At 41.5% G+C, this 15,384-nt stretch overlaps 1 protein-coding gene across 2 annotated transcripts in view; it reads right to left on the bottom strand.

The window, feature by feature from the left end:
- Nucleotides 1–9,373: 9,373 nt before the first annotated feature.
- Nucleotides 9,374–15,384, bottom strand: part of LOC123763940 (zinc finger protein Gfi-1b) — an 85,971-nt gene continuing 79,960 nt past the window's right edge. For both annotated transcript variants that reach the window (XM_045751270.2, XM_045751271.2), the window contains one exon: nucleotides 9,374–14,350. In XM_045751270.2, coding sequence (XP_045607226.2) covers nucleotides 14,028–14,350 — 323 coding nt within the window. In that variant the 3' untranslated portion in view covers nucleotides 9,374–14,027. The remainder of the gene's footprint in view (nucleotides 14,351–15,384) is intronic.

The raw sequence follows: 15,384 nt of genomic DNA, 5'->3' as shown, positions 1-15,384 counted from the left end.
TTGTCTACCTACGCATGCGAAGACTGGAGCCGGCGAACTGCATGGCGGAAACCACACAGTCTGGGTTTCCACGACTGCGAAACCATGTTTCAACAGGCAGGAAGGAGGACCGTGTAAGGAAATATGTAAGGCATATTTCCTTACACGTGATTACTAGGTTTACAGACATCAATAAGTATCTGGGCTAAGGAATCAAGGAGGAAGGTGCACAGTCCTTTGGCAATTCATTTAATTTGGTGTTTTAGTGTATTGTATTCTATGTTCTGCTTACCTTGCTGATTCTTTTGTCTTGCCTACTATTATGTTAGCCTTTAAGTGGTTAGAATAATTTAGGATCCTCTGCTTCTTGTGTCTCTATAGAGGGAGCCATGTTTTGCCTGCTGCTTCCGGTTAGGTTTACAATGACTTGCAAAGGCCTGGCAAGGATTGAAATGGGTGGCGATATCCAGGTAGCTAGGAACAAGGAGCCTCCAAAGCCCTACCAGAAAGAGGCATTTCATTACATTTAACTGCTCGTTTTTGTTTCTTCTGATTTGGCTCCTGGTCTGGCTGGTTCCGAAGGGTGCAGTGATAACACACTCGCCCTACGCTTCACAGGCAATTGGACATAGGTTTATATCCTGGCTGAGAAGGGTGATTAGCTATGTTCTAGCTATGTGATTAGCTATGTATGTATATTAGATTATTAGCTATTCCACATTCCCAGAATGTGGAATGACCTTCCCAACCATGTTAAAGACTGTACCTCTCTCAACCAGTTTAAGATAAAAACTAAACACTACCTAATAAATTCCCTGTAACCTACCTCACTCCTCTATTGTCAACCCATGTCTGTTATTTTTTTTAATCAACACTGTTTGTCAACCTATTGTATTTGTGCTGCTTTTTCAGTCATGTTCCCCCTTTTTTTTTATCTTTATTTGTATTTGTTCTCAACACTTTTTATTCTTTATTCTCAATTAGTATTAAGTTCTAGATATTAATGTTTTTCTTGCCCGAAACGCATTGCGTAATAGTGGCTTTAGGCATTGTATGTACTAGCTCTATCTATATATCAATCCATTAATGTAACATCACTTGTATGTATGTACCTTACCTGAATAAACATATTTATTTATTTATTTATTTATTTATTATTTATTTATGTGCCAATCCTTTACTGTATGCCTCTGTTCAACCAGCAGTGATTCGGTATCTTGTTGTTTAATGATTGGCAGGTCTTACTCCAGGGAAAACTAGTGGGTAAGACTTAATATGAGTTATAGGATGGGAAAGCTCTCAGCCTGCAAACAGGAGTCAGCATTGTCTGTTCCTGTACCCACCTGTGTAAAAAGAAAAAACTTGATGAATGTCTATCCGCTAGTGGGTTTTCTCATCACTGTGGTGATAGGGTGTTCTTGGCATTTTATTTCACCTGTCCCTGGTTGTCTTTTATGGTCCCAGCTTTCAGAGTGCATTGTCCTGTCGTGTATGGTGATTCGTGGTTTTGTGTACTGTTTTTGCCCATATGTCCTGGGTTGAGATTTGAACTCGGTAGTTCTGACATTCTAACAGGGTTTTGGTAGCTTGATACTTGGTACAGTATTGTTCTTGGGTCGACCTGGGCCTGGGTGGTTTTTGGTTGGGTTTCATGTCCTCGATTCCTCTTCTTGGGGTTAATGGTCTTCTACTGTCCTCCACCATACCTGGTGTTTTTCCCTTGTGTTTGTTTTATTTTGTGAGGTACCAACAGGGAGCCACCAACAGAGCCTGTCCAGGAAACTAATGTTGAATGTAATGAAACGTCTCTTTCTGGTGTGTCCTGTGGCTCCCGGGACCCCTTCCCCCTTCCCCTTTGCGTGGTTTGCCGACTTCTGGTCATGTGATTCATAAGCTTTTTCGGTCATTTCCCATAGCCTGCGGTGAAGTTGGGTGATTCCTTCCTCTCCCTGAGGTTTGGGTCTTTCCAGGCAGGCTTCCTCTCCTCAGCTGCATTGGGTCATCTTGAAATGGATGGCTTGCAACATGGTCAAAATGACTTCGTCTCCTCGGTGGGTTTTCTCTGCCCTTTCACGGATCCAAAATAAGACTCGTTGGATATCTGGGTTATCCTTGATCTTTTACAACTGGACCAATACATTCCTTGTCCCTACTAATGGGAGGCCACTTTCTCCCAGGTCCACCTCGTTCTCAAGATGGATGCTTGAATGATTTCCCTGGACCTCTAGGGTGCATATTGGCACATCCCAATACATTCAGAGTTCATGGACTGACTAGATTTTTGGTTGGGTGGCAGGCTTACTGCTTTCTTGTTCTCTCATTTAGTCTAAATTAGCTTCACAAGTCATTGTGGATTGTGTTTGTATGATGGATTTTTTGACCTACCTCGACAACTGACTGGTGTAGGCTCTTGGTCAACATTGCTTTCTGTGCCTCTGGCAGCTTTGACCAGGCTGCTTCATCTCCATCTGTTGGTGATGAGCTTGCTCTAGGTGACTCGACAGTTGCTCGAGGGGTTGTGTGGAAGACTGAACTTTGCTTGCACTGTTTTCCTCTGGGTAAGGCTTGGCTTCGGCGGCTATTCTGGTATTGCTAGAAAAGCCGCTTTCGCTGCCACAGCAATCGTTAGTTATAAGCGCCCCCGTGACCCATTGCCAGCTTCATCTTCGGGGTTTAGTTCCCTGGCACCTTCCTCTTTGGGGTTCAGTTCCCTGGCACCTTCCTTCGCCCGCGCTTGACATCTTCACAGACGCCTCGGTTCTGGGTTGGGGCTTTGTAACCAGCAGCACCAAGATGGCTAAGGTCGTTAGCCATCTCTCCTTTGGGCTTACAATATGGCTTGGGAGTTTGCAGTCATGCTACATGGGCTGCAGAAGGTTTGGATTCCTTTGAGCTCTGCTCCAGCTCCATTTTGATGGTTTCCCCATGATTCACTGTCTCCACCGGGAGAGTGGGTCACTTCGGTCCCTGTCTCTTTGAAAGTGGAGGCTTTATGTAGCGCTACTGCTAGGTTCTTGGGGTTTGGCTCTCCAGGCTGTTCATGTCCAGGGAGTGTCCAACATCCTCTCAGTCTGTCTGTCCTAGTTCTATCCCGTTTTCATGGAGTAGACCTAAAATGCCGCCACCTTCCTGTAGCTTTGCAAGATGTTAGAGTGCCCAGACATGGGCCTTTTTATGTCAGCATAGACTCTGTCTTCCCTTGTACACGGTTCTATTCCCCAATTATGGGGCCCTTGCTGTTGATGCCTTTCCACTTGACTGGTTGAGGTGGAGGTTCCTGTATCTTTTCTGCCTGGTCCGGCTATTTCCATGGGTCCTAGTCAGGTTGGAATCCTACCAAGGAAGGGTGATTTTTCTGGCTCCTTGGTGGCCGGCTCGGTCTTGGCTTCGGGCGCTGCTTGCGTGGTGTCCAAACCTGGGGGCTTATCTGTAGCTCCACCTCTATCAGGTCGGCCCAGTGATGTACTTCACTGGTTGAACCTCTTCACGTCTTTGCATCTGATATTTTTTTATGCATATTTATCACCATCTGTACAGCAAGCAGGTGGCTTCATTGATGATGTCCCATCTGCATTCCTCTTCTTGGTGGCAGTAGGAGATTTCATGGAACTCCTTACGTCACTTCCTTTCCCTTTGTTGTTGTTCTTCAGTTTCTGCGCAGTGTGGTGCCTTTCAATGGCTTTCTTGGCATTTTTTGACTGTCATCTCGTGGGGAATAATGCCGCCTCCATAAAAACTGATCTTCCAGGCCATTGTTCTTCCTCCTCCCTGCTGTCTTTGAGTTGCCAGCTCTCGTTTCCCTCCTTGCCTGAAACTGGAAGTTGTGGCACAGTTCATTGCTATTGGTATGCCTTTGTCTCATTTAGAGATATAAACCTGGTTCCTGCATCTTTCTCCCCAGCAGGTAAAAAGGCTTCGGTCCATCTCCCGCTCTTCACCTCCGGCTCTGTCCCTGTCTCCCCTCCCATCTTGGTGGTGGAGTCTACTTATCCCACTATGGAGATTCCCTTGGTTCTTGATTCTGCCTCTAGTGCTTGATCAAGTGCACTCTGCCATTTCTGTCCTTCCTCGCCACCACTCTCTCGACTGCCCCTCCCACACTGGACCCTGTCAGTTCATCTGTCCCTTCCCGCCATCCTCTCAAATTTGCTGTCTTTACTGGATTTACCTGTTACACCAGCCCTTCCACCCTGATTTCACTGAACCTGCTTCTGATGCTCCCTAGTATACAGTACTGTGCTCTTCCTTACCTTAGTTTTCTCTCTTTCTTACTGCTATTTCTGTTCTTGATAATATCTATTACTCATTGGAATATATGGGATTTTAATGCCAATTTCTATGAAGTCCAGACTCTGATCTCTCAGTTTTCCCAGCATTGTTTAAGCATCCATTGTTCCAATCATCAGCAGGAGCTGATGCTTGGTGCTTGTTCTGGTCACTTCCACGGTTATCTCTCCCCATGCAGCTTTTGGTGGGCCCCTAACTCTACTGCTTTCTCGATACAGAAAGATATTTTCTTTGTCCCCCTGTATTTTCAGTTGAACATTTATTCCCCTGATGCCTGTATCTTTGTGAGTAAATGATACACAGTTTGTTCCATTTATCTCCTCCCACATTTTTGCTTCCTCTTTCTGATCTTAAACACCTGTTGTACTCATTACCAGAGCCTATGCTGCTTTTTAGATTTTAACTACTGGCATGCCCTCTTGGACGATGATCTGACAAATGCTTGAGGCTGTCTTCTAGAATCTTTGTCCTCTTCTTTGTTGTCTGCTGAATTTTGGTGACCCAATTAATGTTGACTTGCGCACTCGCACCATTTCCTGTCTTGATCTTATTGTCTGTTCCTCTTCTATTTATATACTGTACAACTCACATGGAATTATCTTGATGACCTCCATAACAATGACCATTTCCCCCCATCTTCTTAACTTTTTTTTTTCTATCCATTTTTCTCTCTTTCCCTTGGTGGTGGTTTGATAAGGCTGACTGAAATCTTTTCACTCTCCATGCTACTCTTTCTGACATATCTGAATCTTGAGCCCACCTTCTTTTTCACAACACCTTATTTGACACTGCCCTCTGCTCTGTTCTTTGCCACAAGTTCTGTTGCATGCGGCAGTGCATTCCCTGGTGGAATTCTGACTGCTCAGGCTGTACGTTGTAAGCATAAAGTTTGGAAAAGACACCAACATTGACAGACACTCGATTCTTATTTTGTGGTGGCCTGTAGGGCCACTCGTACAACTAAGCATGATAATTGGAAATCTTGTGTCTCCATCATTACAGTAGACACCCCTCTCCCTTGAATCCAGAAGAAAATCTAAGATTGCAGATAAATTTGTTCCAGATGTATCACCTGTCCTTTATCTCCGTGGTTCTGTCATGGCAGATCCAATGCTTGTCGCAAATGTACTGGGTTAGCACTTCTCAACTGTTATCTCTGGTTCTTCATCCTACTTTCCTTTCTCATAGCTTCTTATTGAATCTTGTCTCTTGAACTTTCACATTTGCCTACAGCTCTCATCTATGCTCTCTATTGGAACTCCAGTTTGTCCTAACTCTCTTCAGGTCTATGGACGCAGGCTCAGATCATTTTCACTATGAGATGCATTATCATCTCCCTCAGTGTACTTGGCAGTATTTGCTGAATATCTATAACTGTATTTGGGAGACATTGTCAGTCCCTGATGACTGGCTTGAGGCGGTTGTTCTTCTCATTCGGAAACTTGTTACTCTAGGGACTTTCCATAGGGATTTTTGCCCCATTGCCCTGATGAATTGCATTTGCAAACTTTTGAATGCATGGTCAATGTATGTCTAATGTAGTTCTTGGAAGACACTCGCTACCTCTTTGCCTCTCTATTTCATTTTCTCAAGATTTGCTTCATGCCTGATGTCTTATTGGACTTGGAGGTATACATTCATAATGCCTTTATTGTGAAAACCTCCATTGTTGCCATTCCTTTGGAGTGGCAACAATAAAAAAGGCTTATGACATCACCTGGAGATAAAATATTTTATCTCAACTTCATTATTTTGGCCTTTGTGACAATCTCCTGCTCTTCCATCAGCGCTTCCTCTCTGGTAGTTTGTTTTTGGTGAGAAATTGGTACCACTTTCTCTAACTTTTTCAACAATATGAAGGTATTCCCTAAGGTAGTGTACCAAGCACTAACCTTTTTTTTTCCTAATTGGCCTTCGTTCCTTCCTTCCTCCCTTTACCTTCCTCCAGTGACAGCTTCAAGTTGCATTTGATACCATGTTATCCTGGAAGTTCTCCACAACTAAGACTTGTGCTATGACTTTTACTCAGAAGTAGGTTGTTCATCCCCAATTGTCACTATAGTAGTTCCCTTCTATATACAGATTCTGCAAACTTTTTTTTTGGTTAATCTTTGAACTTGTTCGTCTTGGTCACCCCATAACTCTCGCCTCCAAGCTGAATTATCTAAGCCCTTACCTTACTTGGTCTTGTCCCACACTTCCTGGATGGACCACTTTCCACTATTTGCACTACTCTCTCATGCTGTCTGAACTTGATTATGCTGTCCTGTCTACTCCTCTGCCTCTCCTTCCACTCTTCATAATCTTGATGCTTTGCACCATACTGGGTTATGCCTCATTTCTGGTGCCTTTTGTTCAACCCTCTCAACCCTGAGCTTGTTTGTTGAAAATTGGCATACTGTCTACAGGATTGTCGTAATCATTACTGCCTTCACTCCCTTGCACTGTTCCTGCAACATCCTCAAGTTTATGCCTTATTTTGAATGTTACCCCTCATGTGGACACTGTTTTCTTTCCCCCCCTTTCCCTTTTTTCTTGCAAGAGTCCCCCCTTTGATTCTAGTTTAAAATTTCTCTTCATGTTGTTCCTTCCTTGCCCCCTCATGGAGGGTCCCACTTGCAGAGTTTTAGAAGACCTTGACCCCCCATAGTAAAGGCTTATAACCCTCCTACAGTTAGGAAATATCTTTTTCCTTGAACATCTTTCTTTACACTCACACTCTATTGCTTTATTTACAGATGAGTACAAGTTTGCTGATGGTGTTGGATGCTCTGCTATCTTTGCTTACCAAACCTAAATGTGCTGTCTACCTCTGGAGACTAGCATCTTCAGTGCGGAAATTTATGCAGTCTTGTATGATCTTCGTTAAATGCGTTCCTGACGTCAATGTTCCTTTGTCATTGTGGTTGACCCTTGCAGTGCTCTCATGCTCTTGAGTCATTTATGCATCCTGTTGTGGCTGAAATCCAAAATTGGCCATTTCTTATCTCTAGTAAATTTATGACAGTTGAGTTTTGCTGGGTTCCCAGCCATATTGGTATTACCTTAAGTGAACATCCAGACACTGCTGCTATGGAGGCTATCTGCACTTGACCTATTTCCCAAAAAGGCATTCCTTATTCAGATTTCTACCCAGTCATTTATTCCTCAATTCTAGACTGCTGGCAGGGTCATTGGGCTGGGGTTATAGGTAACAAGCTGCTCACTCTTAAGGGTAAACTATTCTTTTGGCCCTCCTATCACCAGAATAGACAATGGAAAATGGCCATGGCTAGGTTATGTATTGGCCATACATTCTTAACCTAAGTTCACTTAATGGAACTTAATGTTCACTTAATAGTTGGAAAACTCCAACCTCCCTCACTCCAACTTCCTTTCCCTCTCTTTCCATATTTATTTGACTACCTTTCTCTCTTTTAACACAGGACTTGATAATTGTCCAGGACGGACCAAAACATTGTCGTTTCTCCATTTTCTGATGTGTAGTTTGGTCATCATATCTTCAGCCACGTTATTGTGGCTCATAGTCTCCACAAGGTTCTGTTGCTCGGCATGTGTCTTTTTGGTCTCGTGTTGGCTTCCTGAGTGACATTTTATGGCCTTTTGGATATTCTGCAACACAAATGGTGCTAAATAGTCTTCCCAGCATGGTGCTTTATTTGGATAATTAGTATTTTACTTCCTTTTGGAAGGTACTAGGGCACTTTACCTTGGGTACAGCCACCAGGTTTATTGTCACTTTCATAGCAAAAACTGGTGTGATGTGAGCAAGAAAAGGGTTTGATTACTTTCCAAGCAAAAGCTTGCATTATTACTTCACTCTTGCACTGTCCCTGCAGCATCCTCACTCTCACTTGTGCCATACTTTGAATGTTACCCAACATTCTGTCTTGTTACAGAATGGTATTGGGCAGTTACATCCAAGGATTTTTCAACTAGGTTGGTCCTGCTTCTGTTTGATCTATGTGGGGAGCAGAGTGTGTGGGCTTCCATCTCATGACATCATCTGCTTCAACGTCCTCTACTACTTCAGCTCCACTTTCTGCACCAAGCATATCTACAGAAAGGCTACAACTACTCTGCATATAAGTGTTAGTGATCATAAATCAATAAGAGCCTTGTGTGTCAGTGCATTCTGCTACCACTTGATATGATACCATGTAGTAATTGCATGACTGTGTACTTCTCAATGCTAGCCATTACTGTGTAAGAGACTAATGATGCAAGGATCACTGCCACCAATCAACAAAATCTGTAGATTAAGTGCCTTGCATTATATAGGTTGGAGTTAAGGCCGTCCCATGCTGTTTTGTGGGTATTCTACAAAACACAACTCCTGATGTTTATGTGAGTATTCTCTCATATTTTGATATGTTTATAATCATGTGTCATTGTTAACTATAATTTGTATACCTGTGCTTGTAACACTTACATTTTTATGCATAAGTGTAAGTAGAGGGTGGTCATGCTTTTTAAGTTATGTGTAAATGTCTTACATCTCTGCTCAGTGTAAGTACCATTTGTGATACTGCATTTAAGTGTCATTAAACTTAAGTACAGGACATAATGCTTTTTCTAACCATCAATTGCATTATATCACTCTGTGTGCTGTCTTTCTGTACCCCCTTTTTCACATAAGCTCCAGTTACACCTTGTGTCTCAGATGAGTCGTGATGTGCCGTTATGCATGATGGCTCGGACCCATACTCTAATCTCAACTGCCAGGGTCGAGTGAAAGTAGCAACTGTAGGGATCCCTGGACAGGTTCTGGAAGTTATTTAGAACATGCTAGTACTTGGTCATAGTCCATTATCATGTAATAGATCTAGTTGGTTTAGGTTCAGTTTTGCCATAGCTGATTAAGTAGTCCAGTTTAGAAAGTATCAGTGCAGTGTGATTAGTGTTCCAGGGTGTGTTATACAGTAATACTGTATTATAAATTATATTGAATCTCTTAATGTACAGGTATTTAGATGGGAAAACTGCAGTTTCCAGATACAATAAAGTTACACAATATGCTGCATATATTTTGAGGCTGGTTTAACAAATTCAATTCTGTACTGAAATTCCTTTATATTCCTATCTGCAGAGTAAGGTTAATTATACATTTTTTCTAAAAACATGAGAAGATACTTTATTTTCTTAGTTATACATACATTAAATTAACCTCTTTGTAAATGACTAAACTCCAACAGTAAATACAATCCATGGCTTTTGTGTCATTGCATATTTTACGTCCTAAAATGGAGAAGAGATTACTGGCACCAGGCTGGGAGACAGGGATCAGGAATAGCTACATAGTGCAGGGACTGAGATGCAGAGACAATGGTCATGTCAGTGTTGGAATAGTAGTTGGTAGTTGTTGTGCCTGGCTGGGGGACGGGGCATGGGAATAGTGGTCATGTGGGGTGTGATGACGAGTACAGGACTAGTAATGTTAGGGAAATGTAATACTAGATAATACTAATACTATAATACTAATAAATGTAATAGTAGTTGTACTAGTGGGTATAAATGTTTTGGAAAACTGACAGAAAGATGGGTTTCTGGAAATTTAGTGGGTCAAGTAAGGGCAAAAGAGAGATGGGGGTTAGGGTGATGGGATAAGGGTTCCAGGGTGAGATGTAGGGGCAGGGGAATGGTGCCAGACTGAGATGTGGGGGCAGGGGAATAGTGCCAGGCTGAGATATGGGGGCAGGGGAATGGTGCCAGGTTGAGATGAGGGGGACAGGGGAATGGTGCCAGGCTGAGATGTGGGGGCAGGGGAATGGTGCCAGGCTGAGATGTGGGGGCAGGGGAATGGTGCCAGGCTGAGATGTGGGTAGGGGAATGGTGCCAGGTAGAGATGTGGGCAGGGGAATAGTGCCAGGTTGAGATGAGGGGGGCAGGGGAATAGTGCTAGGCTGAGATGGGGGGGCAGGGGAATGGTGCCAGGCTGAGATGTGGGGGCAGGGGAATGGTGCCAGGCTGAGATGTGGGTAGGGGAATGGTGCCAGGTAGAGATGTGGGCAGGGGAATAGTGCCAGGTTGAGATGAGGGGGGCAGGGGAATAGTGCTAGGCTGAGATGGGGGGGCAGGGGAATGGTGCCAGGCTGAGATGTGGGGGCAGGGGAATGGTGCCAGGCTGAGATGTGGGTAGGGGAATGGTGCCAGGTAGAGATGTGGGCAGGGGAATGGTGCCAGGCTGAGATGAGGGGGCAAGGGAATGGTGCTAGGCTATGATGGGGGGGGGGGAAATAATGTCAGGCTGAGATGTGGGGGTAGGGGAATAGTGCCAGGCTGGGATGGGGGGGGGGCAGGGAATAATGTCAGGCTGAGATGTGGGGGTAGGAGAATGGTGCTAGGCTGAGATGAGTGTTATAGGATAATGCTGCCATACTGAGATGTGAAGGGGGGTAATGCTGCCATACTGAAGTATGGGCAAAGGTGCTGTGTTTGGTTTACTGTATTCAAGTATTCTGCCTCATGACTACATGTCACTTATGGCTGGTGTTGGGTGCCCTTTACACTAGCATAATACTGAGAGTTTGTGATGAGCCGTCGGCTTTCCTATATTTCTGTAAATGATGTACTGTATTGTGATGTTGGGTCATGTGTCAGAATCCATATTCACATATAAACAGCATCAGAATACAATTGATTTATTGATTTTTTGAAAAAGAAATTGATTCAGTGAGCTGACTTTCCTGGAGCTCGCATCTCCCAGCCACACTCAGTGCAGGCCATGATTCATCTTTGGTAATTCTAGCTTTCCAATATTCATTGTGTAAATTATATACATCAGTAGTATCTATATTCCTTGTCTTCTAATAAACATGTTGCTAACCAAGAGTAGTTGAGTTTGGTGGAAGGTGAAGAGGAGGATGATGAGAGACATGTAAATCAAAGATTTACATTACTGTATTTAGACAAGCAGTAGACACCAGACATTACAATTGCAGATTCCTGCATTACTTTCTGAAGACTTGGGGTGGAGTGTGAGACAACTTGCATTAAATTATGCACCAGAACAAGTACAATAAACACTGAAAGACGAAGTTGGGACTCTGTCTTGCATAAATAAATATTTGTTTACGTTTTTAGTAGGTTGAGAGTGCATTTTCATTTGCAAAAAGTGATAACTTTTGTCACAAACATTTCGACAATCAATAACTCTTTGGCAGTGTAAAAAAAATATTTACAAAATATGAGCCAAAAAATGTGAGAAACATTGTTTTTTTCACTAAAATATAAGTTTTTCATAACCAGCGGCTTTGAATCTGTCTTTGACAGTATACAAATAAAAATTGAATGTCTATTTACAATTTAAGTTCACATGTACTTTCTCAAGTGAGTGAAGTTCAAGTGGAATTCTACAGAACATAATACTGTATTTATATACTGTATTACGACACAATACAGGCAAAGTCGCTGGAGCTATCACAATATCTTGCAACAATTGGTCCCCAAGAAAAATGTCGCATGAATAAATCTGGCTTTTCAAACTTTCACTTATTTATCTATTAACTGTGTGCCAACTAAAATACTGACAGGTTTACATTCTACTGAAATTCATGATAACATCACTCCTAAACAATATTGACATTGCAAAAATTAAAGTTGGGGGCCAGAAACTATACAAAGAATAAACCACTAAGGGCTAGTGGTTGGATTTAATAACAGGGTAAAACTGCTTGAGTAACCATGAAAGCTGTGACTGGCTCCCAACTCGCTCAAAAAAAAAAAATGGACCTGAAGAGATCCAGAACTGACTCCAATCGTCCATTTGAAAATAAGGCCGGAAGGCATCGTGTGACACTTGACGCCCAAACCAAATGAGAAACCGGAGAGGGGAACCAGCCTTGTACTGTTGTACACGGCTACAGACATCATAAAGGCACAGTGTGAACGCCCAACCACATCATTTCCGTGCACCACGTAATATTTACAAATGTATTCACCATAGAGAATAACTGGTGGCCATATAGAGATGATAATTGAAACAATGACAATTCTGAGGACATAATATGAACACATTTTTTATCTAGTTCACAAAACAAATTACATCCTCATTTGTACAGTAATACAGTACTCTGCTAATTTATTAATCATCTGTACAGTAAAATTCTAAAAACAAATATTCACACAATATTTCTTGACATTAAAATCGGCTCTACATAGGAAGAACATTAAAATAACCTAATCAATATACCTCAGTGTCACTAGTTCACCATGATAAATAGAACTGACTTAAATTTACTTTGGTTTGATGCTAACTGACTAGTCCCTAACTGTGTGACGAGGAACTAAGGAGTAAGCCACATCACTGGTCTCTCTGGTCACCTCGTGTCTGGCCAACATGTGCCACTCTAACACTTCTCGAGCTGCCTGTAAACAGTACAAGCAAGGAGAGATGTTGGGTTCATTATCAAACTGGCTCTACACACAGCAAAAGTGTTTCACAGAAAGGCCTTTACACCCAGTCTCGGGTGTTCCCCATAGAAGCCTCTGAACTTGTAGGGTTGGTGTTCCATGCAGATGTCTAGACTTACAGACTCTTGTTTCATGTGGAAATCTTTACACCTGCAGACAGTATTCCACAAAAAAGCCTTGAAACCCACAGTCAGTGTACTACATGGAAGCTTTAAAAGCACAAAGTGAATTCACGAATAGAGCCGACTTGGACCCCTCAGGTTTTCCAGGTTAATACTGAAGAGTTTGTACATGAAGATTGACTAACGCAATGACTGAAACCATCTGTGGACCAGTCATGGCTCTACGACTCTCCACTTACATTATTAGGTAACAAGTGTATTTCTGACTCGTGCCTGTGAAGTTGTCTTCCAAGCTGCCATGATTATGAATCTGGTCTTTGTCAAGATCACAACTATTTGGCTGTCTGTACCAGTGTCATAGATATGATTGATTTCATGTGATGCATGTTTGTCATGACTATCTGCCTGTGCTTACACCATGGCTATATGTATCTTGATTTACACCTATGATACACAGCTTACGTGATCGTATAGGGCATGACTGTGATTTCCAAGACTTGTATAAATGCCATGCAAGTAACTATAGGACTGCATCACGAATATTCAACTGTGTAATTAAATGACTAAACTATTATCTTCTTCTACACTACTATTACCTTGACTGTTAGTGTCTTTATCATATTGCTGTGACTCCAAAACTTATGAGACTATAAAAAATATAACACAGTATAAGTCAGACCAGAACTTGTAGTCTCCAATGGAAATTTCAGTTTCACAAAAGAGCATTGTGATACATTCATAAAATAGAATTATGAAAATTCAAAATGCAATGTCTTCATAGTTTTTTTTATATAGGGCTAGTAAACCCTTGTGCCATAGCCTCATGGTGTCTGGCTTCTGAATATCAGAATTCAGTGATCATGTCAGGATAGATGTGATTCAAACTGACCATGCACTTGACAGCAAGTAACAGCAGGGTTCATCATGTATGTACGTTATCATGATCACACGTTGGCAGTTGAGCAATGCGCTGCAGTCTGTCATATATCCACGTGATACTATCACACTGTATAAGGCAACATTTAAGTACATTGATCTAAGCAGCAGTGTAGCACAATTACATGTGGAATTAATGCACATTGATGACTCGAGAGTTTTGTGTTTAATTGTACATTAAACATAACTGTACACTGTATAGCTGTGTATACAAAAAGTGCCCTGTGCTGAGTATGAAGAGCACTACACACTGCTTTGGAATTAGAAGAAAGAAATGGGACAGCCTCCCACTTATAGCAAGGTGTTGGTGCTTGGAGTGGATGACTCGCTCGACACTTCAGATGGTGTATTGTTGTTGCTTATGCTGTCGTTATTGTTGTTGTTCTCTGAATCAGTGTGATGTGGGAATGGCTGTGGTGGAGGAGGAGGAATGTGCTCACAGTTAGGATGGACGGACTCCCGATGGCGTCGAAGATCTACTTTCCGCTGGAAAGCCTTCTCGCAGAGACCACAAGCGAAGGGTTTATATCCTGTGTGCTTGCGCATGTGGGTAATGAGGTTGGAGGACTGACTGAATGCCTTCCCACACACAACACACTTGTGCGGCTTCTCACCTGAAACAGAAACACTTGTTTACTAACTAGCTTACATTTAAATGTTTTTATTTTGGCTTTAAGAAAAGAATTACAACTAAAAATGTTCAACAAAGTGAGAACTACTGACATGTGCCAAATTTAGTTACTGCACATGTATGCATAGTTTGTGGTAGGCCTATTTGCCAGATTGGTTCCATCACATATGTACATGTAAATAAAATTTTCCTTTCAATATTTATACTGAAATATATATTTTTAAATTTTACTTTATAGATTGATAAATAATACTTTTAATAAGCATGATATGCACAGTTACTTATTTAAACCAAAGCTAACTTAATAACCTGATCTACCTATAAATTCCTTAATACTGCCTAACTTTGGTAAAACTATACCTAAATAAGTACAGTAATTGCAAAGAATCAATCACAATAATGTGGCTGTAAACAAACACAACCCACACATTAAATGAAAACAACAGCAATAATTATTTTGAACCATGCTGGACACTTATCAAGTCAAAACTGAGACATACATTTTATATATATATATATATATATATATATATATATATATATATATATATATATATATATATATATATATATATATATATATATATATACAGTATATATATATATATACAGTATATATATACATAATTATATAATTATAATGGCTTCCATGTTTAACACCGGAGAGAAGGTGAGGTGAGGTGAAAGTGGAAAAAGTAAAACATAAAAATGGACCTAAAGGCAGCTCCCTAAAAGAAAAGAACAAAATTACAGACACAAAGAGATGGAGCACGTAAGGACAGATAGCAAAGTTGAATCTTTGTATCTATGTAACTATGTATTGAAAAAGGCAAGAGTCATCAGCAATAAATACATGACTAAGATGCATGTTGTGTGAGACAGTTTAGTAAGACTGCATCTATGGAGAACAGAAGTTGGAAAGATTACTTTGGAAGAAAACAATAGTATAGGATAATTAAAGTTTCTAAATTGAAAGAAGAGATTACTGTTTGTGTCAGCAAGTTTAAATATCAATGT

The sequence above is a fragment of the Procambarus clarkii genome, chromosome 23, assembly GCF_040958095.1.
Source record: "Procambarus clarkii isolate CNS0578487 chromosome 23, FALCON_Pclarkii_2.0, whole genome shotgun sequence".
Classification (NCBI taxonomy): domain Eukaryota; kingdom Metazoa; phylum Arthropoda; class Malacostraca; order Decapoda; family Cambaridae; genus Procambarus; species Procambarus clarkii.
Note: the sequence above shows the minus strand (reverse complement) of the source record. Positions and strands in the feature narration are given on the sequence as shown.